At 33.7% G+C, this 17,623-nt stretch overlaps 3 protein-coding genes and 1 long non-coding RNA gene across 5 annotated transcripts; 3 read left to right on the top strand and 1 right to left on the bottom strand.

Annotated features, from left to right (window-relative positions):
• Positions 1 to 546: 546 nt before the first annotated feature.
• Positions 547 to 3,748, top strand: LOC105328004 (calmodulin). Its single transcript, XM_034467809.2, has 5 exons — positions 547 to 844; positions 1,938 to 1,974; positions 2,067 to 2,210; positions 2,789 to 3,031; positions 3,366 to 3,748. Exons 1-5 carry the CDS (start codon positions 839 to 841, stop codon positions 3,395 to 3,397), a joined length of 462 nt encoding a protein of 153 aa, XP_034323700.1. The 5' UTR covers positions 547 to 838; the 3' UTR covers positions 3,398 to 3,748.
• LOC136276171 (uncharacterized) lies at positions 2,926 to 9,587 on the bottom strand. Its single transcript, XR_010714588.1, has 3 exons — positions 9,492 to 9,587; positions 7,238 to 7,253; positions 2,926 to 3,045 (listed from the first exon to the last, which is right to left on the bottom strand). It is a non-coding gene; the product is annotated as an uncharacterized lncRNA (long non-coding RNA).
• Positions 6,514 to 7,349, top strand: LOC117680526 (uncharacterized). The gene is given in 3 exon segments (XM_034467821.2): positions 6,514 to 6,664; positions 6,980 to 7,161; positions 7,163 to 7,349. Coding segments are annotated over 3 exon segments (417 nt in total). The 5' UTR covers positions 6,514 to 6,594; the 3' UTR covers positions 7,328 to 7,349.
• Positions 9,546 to 16,872, top strand: LOC105328005 (calmodulin). Of its 2 annotated transcripts, none has more exons than XM_011428722.4 (5): positions 9,546 to 9,972; positions 10,345 to 10,375; positions 10,988 to 11,131; positions 14,973 to 15,218; positions 16,315 to 16,872. In XM_011428722.4, exons 1-5 carry the CDS (start codon positions 9,970 to 9,972, stop codon positions 16,362 to 16,364), a joined length of 474 nt encoding a protein of 157 aa, XP_011427024.1. In that variant the 5' UTR covers positions 9,546 to 9,969; the 3' UTR covers positions 16,365 to 16,872. The 2 variants fall into 2 exon arrangements, with proteins under 2 accessions (XP_011427024.1, XP_065943372.1); XM_066087300.1 differs by lacking the exon at positions 9,546 to 9,972 and adding an exon at positions 10,083 to 10,167.
• Positions 16,873 to 17,623: the final 751 nt, after the last annotated feature.

Below are 17,623 nucleotides of genomic sequence, written 5' to 3'. Positions count from 1 at the left end.
ATATCTGTTAAAAAAGGGCAATGTTCTGATAGCCTACTGGCCTTGAAAGTAAAACCTTCACACAAGTTTCGAGAAAATAAATTCAAAAATTGAGAAGTGCCAAAGAACGCACGCATCATGTAGACCCCACTTTACACCATTCTTTATCAAACATCGACCACTATCATGTCAAACAAAGACAGGGTAGAGCCAGGAGAACCAAATTCTATATTCGTACAGATAACCCACATTTCTTACTACTAGTAACTGTCCCCTAATCCCGGGAATGAAGGCCGTATCATATAACCATTAATATACCCTCTTTTCTCACATAAAAAAGACGTATGGTAGCCCCTTTTGGTCCTTGATTGACAAATCTGTCGTATTAACCTGAGTCCTTGTTTACTCAGCCAGTAGGAGATCGGAAACCTCAGCCCTAGTAAAATATTGCCGATAAAATGGACAATTATGATTCTTAAATGGTTTTACCCACGAACTAAAAAAATCATTATACCCAGTAAACAGCAAAACTAAACTACCCCAACGCTCCCGGCCCTGGTCGCCAAAACTTTTTCGATTTCTGGGTATCGATCTGTTATAATTTTTTTTTAATCTCTGAAGTGAACGATTTACTAAAGTCTTGGATGATCCATGGGGGCTGATGGTTTTTGATTTAAATGCATGGCCGAAGTAATTGAGCCACCAACTAATAGTTGTATTTTAAACGGATGATCGGATCAGGCGTCTATAGCTAATGATAAGTCAAGAATTAGATTAAGTGTCGCTAGAGGATTTGAACAATAGGTTTCGTCTCAAGATCTGCACATGAGATTTCTTTACTGATTTGGATTAAACCATTATGGCTGTAAGTACTTGCTGATTTATAAACAAAACTAAAAAAACAAACTCGAAAAATGCTGAAAACCTAACTGAAAACAGGTTCATTTGACTCGTGTTGGTAAAATTTTTAGTGTATTATCAAACAATGCTAATTTTCCAGAATTTGATATAAGACTTTATTGGAGTTTTTAGTCGTCTGCCTATCCTTCTTATATCATAGTGATAGAAGGTGTGTTTTTAATAAGACTTCGAAGGCAATATAACACGAAGCAATGCGACATATGCAAAAACGATCTTGTTACCTCACTGGCAGCATATGAAAATTTATCACAGAATTTTATTTGTACCCCAATATGCAGAGAATCAGATTTTAACCGACACATTTCTTTGCTTCTAATAAATGCTTTTAAAAGTGTCCATGAAGTCAAAATCAAAGTTTCTTTTAAATTGTAGAGACTTGAAATTCGATATCCCAAAATTTTACATTCGAATGTCCCGTGATAAAAGGGCTATTCCCGTTTAAAGTCAGCTGCATACATGCTTATTTTCTCCTTTGTAAATACATGTTTTAAATCATTTTGGGAAAAAAATCTGCCATTTCACTAAAAGTTGCAGTTGATGTTATCAGTTTGTTTCTGCTATGTGTTTTTCCAGCAGTATATGAAAGAAGTAGGCGGAAAACTATGTTTGTCACCAAAAACTGATGTCAACCGAGGAATGCTAGATCATTTGCTAATTGTTATTGACATAGATTTTCTTTTTCATAAAAGGGCCACAGTAGAGCCTGTTCCATAATATTAATGACACCTCAGAAAACGAAACTCCACCAACTTACTTTAAAAAAAATAAATTTAAAAAATGTTATGGATCCATTGCACGTTGTGTCCTACTTACCAAATGCAAAATCTAAATTTTAATATTATTTATATTAAATAGTCCTGTAATTTGTTAAACACTAAAATAAGAGGAAAGGTTTTGGTTTTTGTTTCAAATCGACAGACATGATGCAATAATTATATATTTTTTTTACCCGTATGAATGAGAATATCGTAATACTTCAGGATATGTACATGTAGTAAGGTTGAAATCACAATGACCATGTCCTCACCTTTTTGTAGGATTTGGTTGCAGAATTATCAGAGGAGCAAATTTTAGGTAAACACGAATAAATATTTGGTTTTCCCAGTTTATAAAGCAACAAAATACGCATGCATCCGAATAAATACCATTTTAAAATATATTTTAAGAATTCAAAGAAGCTTTCAGCCTATTTGACAAAGATGGAGACGAAACCATCACAACCAAAGAGTTGGGGACCGTTATGAGGTCACTGGGTCAGAACCCCACGGAGTCGGAACTACAGGAAATGGTACAGGAAGTCGATGTTGACGGTAAAAATCTCTTACTTGTTGGAATGAAACTGATATTTAGGAAATGGTAAAGTTTTTAATTAATCACCATGCTTTTTAGCAAAGAATCTTTTTTGCAGTTATACCGGTATATTGTGTCGCATGAATTTTCGTGGAAATTTTAAGGCAATTTTTACGTGTAAAGAGCACTCACATGAAAAGATTTTCGTGAAGTCTTGTATAGTGCGTATTTTTCTAGCATTCAGAATCACGTGGAATTCATGCGAAGCAATTTTACTTATATTCACTCTAGGTGAACTCAAATGAGTATTGTCTAAGTGAATGTTTGCTTTTTATCACGATAAATTTACAAGATATACAAGTGGCTACATACTTTCCTTAATAATGCCTAAGAATAGACCAAAAAAAAAACCCCACCCCAAACCCCCAAAAAACTTTTTAAAAAAAACCCCGTTATATATGTGCACTGAATTTACAGATATTATTATATAGAAAAGGCATAAGTGGAATTACTATATACAATATTTTATCTAACCAATCAATCTTGTCATTCCTTGCATACATTTGTATTGTATGTGTATATTTTACGTTTTAAAAAGGAAACGGAACAATCGATTTTGACGAGTTTCTTCAAATGATGGCCAAGAAGATGAAAGACACGGACTCCGAAGAAGAGCTGAAGTCAGCGTTCAAAGTGTTCGACAGGGACAACACAGGCTACATTAACGGACCCAACCTGAGGAACGTGATGACGAACCTGGGGGAGAAGCTGACGGACGAGGAGGTGGAAGAGATGATCAGGGAGGCGGACATGGACGGGGACGGCCTCATCAACTATCAAGGTCACTACACTGACCTCCTCAATGTCATTTCTAAAAATAAGGGCTGAGTGTTATTAGATATAAATTATTTCATTTAACAGAATCATATAGTTCATTTTGAAAAGGGACAGATAATGATATTATCAAAAAATGTTTCCCATGGAGTTATCAAGGTCCAGTAATAAATATTTTTTGTCTAATGTCTACGCACGTAGCAATGATTCGCCGTTAAAAATAATTTGTTTAAATAAAACAATGTGTATTATTTACATGTTTATAAAGAGATCTAAAACGTCTTACTAAGATTTCCTTTTAGCAATTTTAACGTACGTATTTTAACATATCTTTTTTGCAGAATTTGTGGCGATGATGACCGGTAAAAGATGATAAATTGGCGGATTTAGACATCTCTACAATTTGATAGCATTTATTTGTCATTCATCTACAATGTGAACTACAAGTTTACATTTCAATCATCTATACGCAATTTTGATGCATCGAAAAATTCTGTAATGCTTGCGCAAATGTAATTGATTAATATACAGTTACAAAGTTAAATTAAAAGGTTGTGTATAACACCGCATTGTTAAAAAATCATTTGAGAATACATGTAATTGTATTTATGGAGTTATGAAGGTAGCTGGTGCATGTAAGGTAAATAATCCAAGACTGCACGAGGTGCACTGTGCACTAATTTGACGTGTAGTGTTTAATAAATTTTGCTTATAATACCAGAATTATTCATGTTTGTGTTTTGTAAGTTAATATTTGTAGGCAGGACAGATAAAGTCAGATATCCTAAAGTAATTTGGACGATTTGGTAGCTCCTTTTGGTTAATGGTTGACAAATCGGTGGTATTGGTCCCTGTTTACCTGCCAGTAAGAGATTGGATACCTCAGGCCCAGTAAAATGTTGTCGATACAATTCCTAACAAGATTTTCCCCAAACTAAAAAAAGCGTTATACCCAGTAAACAGAGACTTCTTTTCTGTTTTTGCCTGCAAGTACTTGTTAGTTTGTAAACAAAACACACAAAAAAAGAAAAAAAAAGAAAAATACCCCCCCCCCCCCCAAAAAAAAACCCCAGAAAAAATATGATATGCCTCACTAAAAATAAGGTTCATTTGACTCGTGTTTGTAAAAAATTAAATGTAATATCAAATAATGCTGGGATATATTTGAGTTTGCCCGCCGATTTTTTTTTTTTTTTTTTTTTTTACGTATATTTGACTTTATTGGTGATTAAAGTAGGTCTACGGGTCCAAGCTTTCTTGGGTATCATGGTGTCAAACGGTGTTTTAAGTGTTTATCTTTAAGCCAGCGATGTATATGATACATATGCAAAAGCGATCTTGGTACCCCTCTTGCAGCATATAAAAATGAAATAGAACCAGCCTGGACTTTGGGTAGTTGGTGTCAAACAACAATGTGACGTAGGCCTGTCTGTTTCATTGTAGGCCACTTAGCCATGACTCTTTGAAATTAACAAAATTTGTCTGGCTTTTGAGCTTAGACTACGCAATCTGTGTATATTTCACTTGAAACCAGCGCCATATTTAACTTATTTTGACGGAAAAAAAATAGCTTCGTCCCACTGAAAGTCTAAGGCCTTGTTAAAATGGTTCTAAAAGCAGTTTATCTGTACCTCAATATGCGAAGAATTAGATTTTATCCGACACTTATGTTTTTGCTCATTATAAATTCCTAACCTACTACACACAAAAACTATTTATATTTACATCTACTGAGTAGGCCCGATTCTCTCTACTTTAACGGAAACTTTAATTTATTCATAGCCCCGTTTATTGATTGGTCGAACTTACAGTTACCTAAAAAAAATCACAGACTGCACGAAGTACATGTAATCATGATGATATCAGACTCAATTCCTAAAGGAGACGATTTGGCTGATGTACATTTAGTAATTTTAACTTAATTTTTACAATCATTATATCAATTTGTTAAAAGAAAAATGTAAATATAAACAATAAAATGCTTTCAATGAAGATTCATGCGGGTACTTTATGAAGGAAGCGATCATTGCAGAAAAAATTACATAACCCGTGTTAGCGGGTTATGTGAATTTTTTCTGCAGTGTCGCCACCTTCATGTCCCGCATGAATCATCAATAAAGCATTTTTTATTTAAGTATATGCATAATTATATTCTACTGACAGGACTGGTATACATTCTTGTTAGTGAATAGCTTTAATTTTTGGGAGTTGATTTTAATCAACTCTCCTATGCAGTTACTCTGACAAACCGAAAGTGAAACAGTGTTTGGACCAAAGCACAAATCATCGCCGCTGACAAGAATTAGTTCTTGAGAATAATTGATAAATTCGAAATAATGTATATGCTAAAGCATTGTTTTTCAAGGAAACATATTTATAAATACCTGGAAAATAGTCAAATTTTAAATGGTACGAACAATTTAGATATTTTTTGTAGTTGTATGTATTCTTACGCCAGAGTTCAACATAGTCTCGTTCAACTCGACGTTCGGCTGTCTCCGTAAATCTCCGACAAGCAGAGAGTCTCTCTTGCTTGTCGGGGATTAACGGCGATAGCCGAGCCTTTGGATGAACGAGACGAGAGTTCAATATTGCTTGGATCCATAAATTTTCCAGAAATATTTCTATCACTGATACATAGTTTGATTGAATTTATTCTATCTTTAAATATTACTTAACATGATTCATATGGGGTTTTATCAACATTCTTGTGTCGAAAAAGGCCGAAAATTCATATTATAAAAATGTGCGTAATTCAAATACAGATTAGAAACTACCTGTACTTGAAAATAACATATCATTGATTTTAAAATAAATAAACATCGATAAAATCAACTCCCGTCAGTTCTTCGGAACTTTGATTGATTATCTTGAAAATATTCTGCCATAACAAGTTGCAGCTGATGTTGCCAATAGGTTCCTGTTGTGTGTGATTCCAGAAATATAAGAAAGAAGTGGACCGAAATCTATTATAAAGTTCCTTGGTCACTAAAAATAATGTCAATTGAGGATGTATTGATCACTTACCGATTATTTCCATAAAAGGGTAACAACAGAGCCTGTTCAAAAATTTATTTACAGCACAGAAAAGGAAACTCCACCTATATCAGTTTTTAAAATATTTTAAAAATTGTTATGCAGCCATAGCTTGTTATGTCATACCTACCAAAAGAAAAATTTACATCCTATTATTCATAAAATATTTCTGTAAATTAATGGGGAAAAGTCACATTCTCATCATTATCATTTTCAAGTCGTCAGGCATAATTGCATCATGATCACTATTAACCCTTTATATATAAGAAAATCGTTATGATTTATGATAATATAAGTAAGTTTATAGTTATAATGAATTCACCTTTTGTAGGATTTGGTTTCAGAATTATCAAAGGAGCAAATCTTAGGTATTCATGAATAAATATTTGGATCTCCCATTTTATAAAAAAAGGCAACAATACATGCATGCATACGGATGAATATCATTTTAGTTTTACAGAATTCAAGGAAGATTTCAGACTTTTTGACAAGGATGGGGACAAGATCATCAAAACCAAAGAGTTGGGGACCGTTATGAGGTCACTGGGTCAGAACCCCACGGAGTCGGAACTACAGGAAATGAAACAGGAAGTCGATGTTGGCGGTAAAATCACGTATAACTTAGTTAAAATTACTACTATTACATGTGCTCGTTGGAATGAAACGGTTATTTATAAAATGGTAAATTTTAAATTACTATACTTTTAGAAAAAGAGTTTTTGGTGGTTATACGGGTAAATCGTGTCTCGCGTGAGTTTAACTTCGAAATTTTTACATTCAGTGTGTTCATGTTCAGTGCATATTATTCTTGCATTCAAAAACCAAGTGAAAGTAATGCGAAACAATTTCACTTTATCAAGTGAATATGTATTAAATTAAAGTGAATGCTTGCTTTTTATCACGATAACGTTTCAAACAGGAAACGGAACAATCGATTTTGACGAGTTTCCTCAAATGATGGGCAAGAAAATGAAAGATACGGACTCTAAAGAGGAGATGATATCAGCGTTAAAAGTGCTAAACAGGGACAACACAGGACTCATTCAAGTACGCGACCTCCGACTTTTGATGACGAACCTGGGGGAGAAGCTGACGGACGAAAAAGGTGGAGGAGAATACCTGGGAGGCGGACGCCGACTGGGACGGGCTCATCAACTATCAAGGTCACTACACTGACCTCCTCAAGGTCATTTCTAAAAATGAAGACCGATTGTTATCATGCGACATTATGCATGTGGGGGACAGAGGAAGGGGTGTATTATTTTGAAATTTTGAAAAAATAAATTGATAAAAAGGGTACAAGTGAGGAAAATAAGGAATTCGATCAGAGTTTTCGAAATCAGAGAGAAAAAAATAAGAAAGTTTGAAAATAACTTGGAAATACGATAATAAACATTTTAATAGTTCATCACTGTTTAGTATGAACATAAAAACGCACATAATATTTTGCTATAGAAATATTAAAGAGTTTTAGAAGGACGTAAATAAGTTGAAATTGTATGTCTAACTTGACAATTTAAGTTTAGTGACAAACACTTTAAACTGAAACACAGGATCATTGTATCTAAATGGAGCAATTATATGTAGGTATTACCCATTGATGTACACAACAGATTATATCATTTACCCGAATTAAATTAGTCCTCATGATTAACACAAAAAATGTAATTACATTTACATATCAAGGTCCAATGATAAATTACATGTACATGTAATTTTCTTTTAATCTCTAGCTATCAGTATGAGTCACCGTTACAAGTAATCACTTTAGATGAAACAATGTGCAACATTTACAGGTTTATAAAGAGAACGTATATGATTTCATTATAAGAACTTTACATCTAACATATATTTAAATACTTTAACATCTATATTTTCAGAATTTGAAAAAAAATAAATAACGAATTTAGACTTCTTCTACAATTTTATAACGTTTATTTGTCATTCATGTTAATGGGAATTTTAAGTTTACATTTCAACCTATCTTCGCTAGCTCTCTACTACTGCACTATACCTGGGTAATAGATGAGAAAAAGCGGATCGGACACTCTTGGCTAGCGAAGATGGTTTCAACCATATGTTGTACGCAATTTTTACGACACCATATTGTGTTGTTATACTTTCATGTTAAATACTGAAATCTGATTGGTTAAGACGCAGTTCATAATCCTTTCTATTACCCTCAGCGTTAGCAACGCACTTAGCAACGGGTAACATTAAAAATTGTAACATGCGCGAAAATTATGCGCGTACGGTTCGCTGTAGAATTCACGTTATTCCTCTATAAAAGAAGTGAAATTTTCTTAAAAATTAAGACATTCAGTATAACAAAATATATAGTGCCTGTTTGGGAGGATAACAGTTGAAATTGACACCCCTCGAAAACCATTGTCAACCTCTGCTTCGCGTCGGTTGACCATGGTTTTCTCGGGGTGTCAATTTCAACTGTTACCCTCCCAAACATGCACTATTTATATAATGGATTATATAGTTACACAGTTAACTGAAAAGTTTGTGTTTTTTAAAGAAACCATCTGAGAGTACATGAAAATGTGTTTATGGAGTTATGAACAGATCTGGTGAATGTAGGGTAAACTATCCAACACTGCATTAGATCTACACTCTTCTCGTAATGACACTAAAATATAAATTTTTTTATCTATTAAAAGTTTACAGTTTACGTGTATAAAAGTGGGAAATAATGAACGGATAAAGTAAGTTATTTTTAAAATCACGTGGACTTTTACTTGACTTTTCTTTTATAGAGGTGCGTCTTTATCAAAACCTCATACGCTAATAGAGCTAATAAAAATGTCAAAGTTTTGCCTAAACATTGATTATTTAGATGAACCTAAAAAAAAAAACCAGATACAGAAAGTTCTGTCAGAAAAATCGTTTCACTGCGCATAAAATAGAGAGTTTCTATCAATCAATGTATTATTAGAAATTTTTTTTTTATATTCTACTAAATATGGACAAATACATATATGGTTAAAGAACGAACGTTTAAAACAATCGGTATATAGTGTTATTTGATAAAGAACATGCAACGCATACAGACTAAAACCCCGCTTAAACAACGTAATTTGCCTGATATGAAACTATAGAGAATATAATATTTACAAATAAAATTAATGTAAATATATCAATTTTACATATTAAAAGAGAGTTATAGGCTCAAGGTGCTGTATTCACATTGTTCAAATATTTAAATAGAAAAGCGTAGTCATGTTACCATTGTTGAATAAAGAAACCCCCTTCTTACATGAACGTTTGCAACAATGCATATTATCTATTTTCAATTTTATGCAAATTTCCCGATTAAGTTTCCTTTTAAACCCCGCCGTTTAAAGCCCCAAATGCATACACATGCAAAATATAAAAAGCCTTAAAATACTCGCTTGACAAATATGGGAATTTTGTAAACATACTTCCTCCATAAAGCCTTCCCTGATAACAGTGAAATTCATTGATAATTGCCAGATCGCCGCAACCACGGATATATACGCTTGATTTATGGCCGTTCATTACCCATGAAAACAAACATCTAGCCGACTCTAGGGACGAAATAGAATGTTTTATCGGTGAAATGTACCCCCTTGTGAAATCTGGAATGTTAGTCTGTATCATGTATGCGTTTGCATTGGAGAAACTGATTCGGTGAAATATACGTTTTATTTTTCCTCCACAGTTGAAACTCGTGAACATTGTGTACATTTCCGGTTTCTGAATTAATGTGTTGTTTCCTGCATGCTCTACTCGGATAAATATTTTCGAGGTACAATCACCCTTTTGCATCTTGTATAGTGAAAGCGAATGTGCTCGTATCCACACATTGTCAGTTAGTGAACTTTGGACAGGAACTGCTAAAAAATAACCCCCAAATTGTTGCTCATTTACGCTACAGTCATGGTAAGTGTAATTTTCTTTTTCCATAAACGAATATCCAGCTTGCGAAAGCAGGTTGTTATGATAAAAAAAAATTAAGTGAACAAGGGATATATATGTGTGGGTTTTTTTGTACAGCGATCCTCTTTGAATCAAAGTACTGAGAGAATATCGGAGTTTACACCAAAAAAGGGAAGCGTTTCCTTCACACTCCTCTGTGTATGTTTTCTGTTTTGGGTCCAGCCTTAGGGATATATAAAAGCATCGAGTTAATGGCTTAATTACTTACAGCTGACCTTTTATAGTATACTTACCACCGAAATAATATAGGTCAGTTTATACTATATACATGTATTCACGTATATAGACTAAGTGAATGGTCTTTTTATATTGCAGACGAATAAATTCACATCGGAGCAAGTTGAAGGTAAGTGACATTGTTGATATTGACGGGATGTGGAGACCTCGGGGCTTGGATTATGCTATTGTTATCGCGTCGGAAACCTGCGGACATTAACTGCCTAAATAATAATAAAAAAGAAAATCTACTTTGATAAAGTTTCTTATGTGAAAGGTGGTTATTTTTTTAAATGTTGCAAACTTAAGTTACATATACTTCGACCAGAAAACCACAATTTCCTGCGTCATGCACCTTCGCAGTTATTTGTTGTTTGTGAATAAAGATAAGAAAGATTACTGATGAAATCTACTTACATGTAATTGTTAAAAGGAGATATTGGCCAACCGCAAGACTATGAAAGAAAAATGGTTATCTCGCTTTTAATCTTGTGTCTGAATAGCGTGTCGAAGTACGGAGTATTGTGAGGGAAAAAGGATTATCTCGCCTTTTCTGCATCTGTTTATAGAAAGGGAATAGGGGGGGGGGGCATCATTTAGGGATGGGGGATCTAGGAACTTGGGGATGACAATTTTACTCTCTACAGAAACTGAGTCAACATATAACATAATTATTTTCTAAAACAACATCCTATTTATAATTTTTTTTAACGTTTTTACATGTACATGTATGTGTGAACAGAATACCGAGAGGCGTTTGATTTGTTCGACAAGGACGGGGATGGGAGCATCACCACTAGCGAACTGGGCGTGGTCATGAGGTCGCTGGGTCAGGAGCCAACCGTCAAGGAGCTAGAAAATATGATCAAGGAGATCGACGAAGATGGTATATATGGTATTTCTGAAATATATAGCTGCTAATTTGCAACTCTGTAGATCTACGGGAAATTTGGGTTTGTTAGATTTGCTACAAATGTAGCTAACTCAAATTCCCCTCTCTGTGCTACAGATCTGCAGCTAAAATCATTATGATTGTATGATCAGTACTCTCATTATTATATGATGGCTAGAAAAAAAAGCCAAAGAGTTTAGCGTAAAAAAGCCCAGAAATTAGACAATCTTCTTTTAGAAATCAAAATACAGATCTATATGATTAAAAAAAAATACAAAACAAACAAATAAGACGAGGAAAATAAAGCTCCTGTATATATCTGTATTTTGAAGATTAAAAATAATGGCAAAAGTTCCAGACGTCAAGTTAAATTGCATATTCTGATCAAATCTATCAGAAACATAAAAATAGACCGCTATCCGATACCACATGTACACATCGTATTCCCAAGCCGTGAAGTGTGACAAATTTAAACAATAATTTGCTTTCTTTGGTGATTCATTCGGGATATTAAGGTAGTGACATTGCATCGTGTTAGCGGGTTATGTAAATTTTTTCTGCAATGATCGCTACCTTCATAACCCGCATGAATCATCAAAGAAAGCATTTTATTGTTTGTATTAACATTTTTTTTTAACTTGTCAATAAATTGATTATGAAAAGTTAGTAAAATTCACTAAATTATTGTTGATGTAAGTACATTAGCTAAAAAAAACCCATCCAAATCGTCTCCTGTGAGAATTTGAGTCTGGCATCATCATGATTATTATTTCGTGCAGTCCGTGATTTTTCTGTTTCGCTGTAGGCTTCAACCAATCGATAAACAGGACGTGTCAATTTCAGTCCTGTCAATTTCTTGCCAGTTTCAGCCGCTGTAGATTTCGACCAATCGATAAAGAGGGCGTGCAGATTTCAGTATGGCTGTTTCTATAGAGCTAAGAAATAGAGGAACTAATATTTGGTAGATGTAAATATATACCTCAAACTGTGAAGAATTAAGATTGATAATTATGTAATGAGGTACAGTCTATTTTCTCATGAAGGCTGCTGGGTAAAAAAACAACAACAGGGAAGCCTAACCTGCAATTGTTCTAACTGTTACTGGAAAAAGAAGAGATTCGATAATACTAGTAATTGATATGACACTTGCACGGTCGACTACTCGGGGTGTCTAGTATTATCTGTATGAAAGTAGTGTACTGTTTCATAAATAATGAAATATTGACGCACATGAGAGTAAGTTACGATAGATGTTATAATATTAACGTCGGCCCGGTTTCCAATTTAAAACCAGTATCTAGTTAAATGTATTATTAACTACATGATACACACGGAAATGTCTTATCACGATCAGGAGATATGTGGAATTCCTTTCCATATTTACTAGTCTTGACGATTTTTATCACATAAACACTTAAACTGTGTTCTGGTTTTTGAAAAGAAAACTATAGGCAAGTCTTAGAACCCCCATACAGGGGTTTTCTTACTGTTTTTAAACTGGGTCCAGGGTCCGTTGAATTGGGAAAATTGACGCGTAAACTGTTCAAATTGGGAAAATTACAAAAATTACTAGTTTTATTTGAGGACCAACCAATGGCAGACAATTCATACTTTATTACTTCTTCCCCACAGAAATTAGTGAGAAGTTTGGAAGACTTAATTTATTTTATTATGTAACAATGATATATACAGATTTTACACTTAATTTTTAAATAATAAGTGTTACTGAAATAAAATAGAAGCAAACACACACTTACATTCAAAGATTAAAAGAAATACTTTTTCCTCCAAATTTCTTGAAGTTTTTCAATTTGTAAAAGTTAATTAAAATCATGCATTTTTACCTTTTATAGATGAAATGTTTCTTTATTATGTAAGCCAGTTTATTATCTACCCCCCCCCCCCCCCTAAACCCCCCCCCCCCCCAACCCCCCCCCCCCCCACAAAACCCCCCCAAAGCAAAACAGGTGCATGCACAGCACATGTATTAGAGAAAAAGATAACCTTTAAATAAAGAATTCGAAATTATGTCCTTTAAATGAGAATAATTTTGTCAAAATACATGTATGTAAAGTTTCGAATATTAGGTTATTGTTCCTTATTTGAATAGTATAAAAGAAATAAAAGTTACAATGTACATCAGAAACAGATATATAATTTGTACCCAGAAAGACGCGGGGAACCTCTCTCCGCCGTACCCTCTCTCCCCCTAACGCACAATGCATCTCGCACACACTCACACACATGCAGAACACCCCGACTTTACTTTGAAAGCAGGTGCACATTGCAGTCTCCTTGCTTCACCTGTTGCGGGTGTGCGACGCCATCAGGATTTTCATTCCATGAAGGTTGCTTTACCGACCCCACCCCATGAAGAAAGTAATCAAGAATATATCGATGGCGATTATTAAGAAGTCATTGGTCTTCAAACATTTCTTAAGATTTCTATTGACATTGTATACTAGTATATTGTATCAAAAGACGTGAAAAATCTAAAAGAAATAAATATTTACTTTGGTCATACTCATACTTTTGAAAAATTTACGCCACTTAAACAGCTCTGGAAAAAAAAAAAGTACTTTAGATAAGAAAATTATTATCTTTTTCACATGTTTGATACCTTATTATTTACTAGCAAGAAATGAGAAAAATGCAATAGAGCGTACATGTATATGCATGGAATTGATACATGCATATTTGGAAAATCGGTGTAGTTTCTGTAAATCAAATAGCACCTTCTTAATGAAACACCATTCTATTATGAAACAATATTGAATCTGATCTTGCAAGATCCTGCCCCTCCTCTTTTTCTCACAGCAGACATATTTCTTACATATATTTACATATATAAGATTGAATAATAATGGAGTTGCGCCTTGAACAATAAAATCCGGTGATATTAAATGTTGAGAAAGATCAAGTATGCTCTTAACTTTCACACATACTGAATAAAAATGCATTTTGCCATGGAGTTTTCGCGAAAAAAAATGCGTATATTTCTTCAACACATAAATTGCTATAGCAACAGCACTTTCGTGTTGCATAAAAATGCTTGTGTGAGTAGATTATAATATTAACATTACCCCTTTTCAAAAATAACTTTTAAAACATATTAATATTAAATATATAATGTTTCTTATTTTATAATGTCGTTACTATAGCAACGGATTCAGTACAAGATATTCATGTTTCACAAAACTAATATCGATTGCGATGCATGTTTAAAACCGAATCATTTGTCTTTGTGTTCTTAGTAGAATGATAGCAAATAATTCAAGAACCCAGCGTTTTCCATGTTATATATTCTTCACCATTGAGTAGAACCATTATAACAAGAGCTTGGACTTAAGGTAGTTGTATAAATAGCATAAACAGCAATGTGACGTAGGCCTGTCTATTTCATTGCTGGCAAATCATTTATAGTTCTTTGAAATCAAAAAGATTTGTCTGGCTTTTTAGCTAAAACTACGCGATTTATTCATATTTCACTAAAAAACCAGCGTCATTTTTAACTTGTTTTGATGTAAAAATACATGTAGATAGTTACGCCCTATCGGAAGTCCAGGGTCTTGTTAAAATGGTTTTATTTCTTACGATATAAAAACTCCCAACATGGCAACTGTTGGTTTTCATATTTGATAGGTTTATTGTTTGGCTATTTTATTATTGATGATGCAAAATTGTTAGTGAACATGCGGCAGATAATAATTGCTAAGCCTGGCAACAATGCCAGACGAGAGAAATCCCTGTTATGTCGCCCTTTGCATTCGGCATCGTGTTAAATTATGAATCTACAATGTTTAGCACGTGTTTCATTTCCTTTTTTTTTTTTTAGGAAATGGTGCTATAGATTTTGACGAGTTTTTACACATGATGGCCAAGAAACATGCCGAGTGCGCGGATCCCGAGGAGGAACTCAGGGAGGCGTTCCAGGTGTTCGACAAGGACGGGAACGGTTACATCAGCAAGGAGGAGCTCCACCTGGTGATGAACAACCTGGGGGAGAAACTGACGGACGACGAAATCGCCGAGATGATAAAGGAGGCGGACGCCGACGGAGACGGGCAGGTCAACTACCGGGGTAAGAGAGAAAGAGAGAGAGAGAGAGAGAGAGAGAGAGAGAGAGAGAGAGAGATATGCGCAGTAAAATTATTGGGTGAGTGAGCCTTTGTCGTGTCGTTCATACGAATACATTAAACATTATATAAAATTGACGTATGTGTGACGTCAATACTATGTTCAAATAATCGTAAAAATGTATTGCTTTTTTCAAACTAAGACATTTTCCATCACTATTATTGAATATTTCTACTAATTGCATTGTTGTTTCTGTATAGAATAATGATTTAGTAACTAATATCTGTTTATCGGTAGTACATGAAATATCACAAAATCAAAATAATTTATAATGATGCCGTGTACTGGCATTGATTTCTAAATCTAAGCATATTCATTGCAAGCGTCTCAGAAAAGTGATAAAATCTGTTTGTGTAACAAATCGGTCACACGTATATATGAAAGTGTCAGATGCAAAGAGTAACACCTACATGTAGCTCTGTTCGAACAACTGGCGCTTTCTGTGATACATGTATTACAAAACTAGTATCTCGCGTCCACACACACACACACACACATATATATATATATATATATATATATATATATATATATATATATATATATATATATATATATATATATATATATATCTATCATGTTGTGTTATTGGCAAGAAATTTCCTGTGTGAATGCCCTCCAGGAAAGATTCAGCAATTTAAACACACTTACATAACATATACCGAAAAATCGTGTAAAGGAACGTCGAATAACGACCTTTATCTACTTCTTTTATGGTTCACATTATACTAAACAATTCAGAAATTAAATCTATAAAATAGTAGGGTTAACACAGATCTTTTGTAAATTCTGAACATAATATGAACCTATGATTGCAATTATCTTTTTTCTTCTCGGTCGTTAGACTTATCAATGCTTAAAATGTGATTGTTTGATATATATGAATTATTGATAGATCAACAAAATTGAGTTAGAAAACATTTCATTCACACCGAGACAAAAGCAGCTTAGAGTTTTTGGCCATAAAACCAAAGAAAAAATGTCTCCAAAAAGGGTCGCCTAGTACATTTATTTATACAAATGGTTAATATCTTTTTCAGAATTCGTAAGCATGATGGAAAAACCTTCCACTACGTCGAATAATACGTGATGGTATCTTTCTTTTTTTTTCTCCAACAAAATCAACATGACTCGAGCCGTGGAAGGACTATATTGTACTTGTAAGACGCATCGGTTCCTTGAAGAGTTCGGATGGCAAAGTTAAGGGAACCTCAAGATCTAAGCACACAAAGAGTCAAGTTTGTCTTGAATTGTAGTTATCATTTAAAAAAAAAAAAGACTTTTAAAGTTCTTGTATTCTTGTTCTTGATATTATCATTAGACATAGGTTAATATTGCTTATGAATGAGTGCATTTGTTTGAGAGAACCAATGATCTGGAGTAAATAAAATATGGGGGTGTTTTTACAAAGAAGAGCGACTCATCTCCATGTATTTCAAAGTTTATATTTATTTAAAAGTGAAAGCTTTATGCAATTTTAACAAGGTGTATACATTGTATTCGTTGATTTCCATTACGCATTTATATTTTATGTTGAAAAATAATAGATCTGATGTCAAATTCATTCCATTATTTTATTCAAATAAATTTTAACCAATCGTTGTCTTTGTTGTTGTTTTTGTTGTTGTAATGGTCCCGTCGTAACACAGTGATAAAATGGTGTACATATCACTACATACATATAATCAAATACATGTAACAACACCCATTCATTTTTTCTACATTTTGGTACAGCATGGCTTGGAGAATCCGTGTAACGCCCGGTTTTTGTTTATACATACTAGTATATGTATATTGAGAAGCAAATCATACTTTCTTAAGCATTCTCATATCTCTGAAGAAAAAAAACATGTAAGAGGTAACAATATGTATTACAGAACAAAACTGAGAGTCATAAATTTGTCCCAAAATTGTAATGGATAGATTTACTCGCCCCCAAAACGCATCACATGTATTAATCTTTTGTAGTGAAATGACTAATAAAGATAAACTAATAAACTTTGTGTATGTAAAGTCTTTTACTTGTATTAAGTGTTGAAATATAGTTTTAGTAGCCGTAAATATTTCTTGTCAAAAAATGAGACCGATTCAGCTGGTGGACTATGGTTTTGAAAACCTATAACTTCTTAGGGAAATTGTACTGAAGTGGTTTGATACTCTTTGGAGGTTGGATGATCAACAAATTACCCATCAAATCTATCGTTCAGGTAGTTTTGTTTGTTTGTTTGTCAAAACCTATATTCCTTATATTTAGGAAATATGTATTCCTGATTTTGTTTAGTTTTAAAGTCATGTTTTTCTATAATCTTATGTAAAGTTCTTCTTCCTAAAGAGACCAACAAAGTCTTC

The sequence above is a fragment of the Magallana gigas genome, chromosome 6 (genome assembly GCF_963853765.1).
Source record: "Magallana gigas chromosome 6, xbMagGiga1.1, whole genome shotgun sequence".
Lineage (NCBI taxonomy): Eukaryota > Metazoa > Mollusca > Bivalvia > Ostreida > Ostreidae > Magallana > Magallana gigas.
This window is presented reverse-complemented; position numbering and strand designations above follow the sequence as displayed.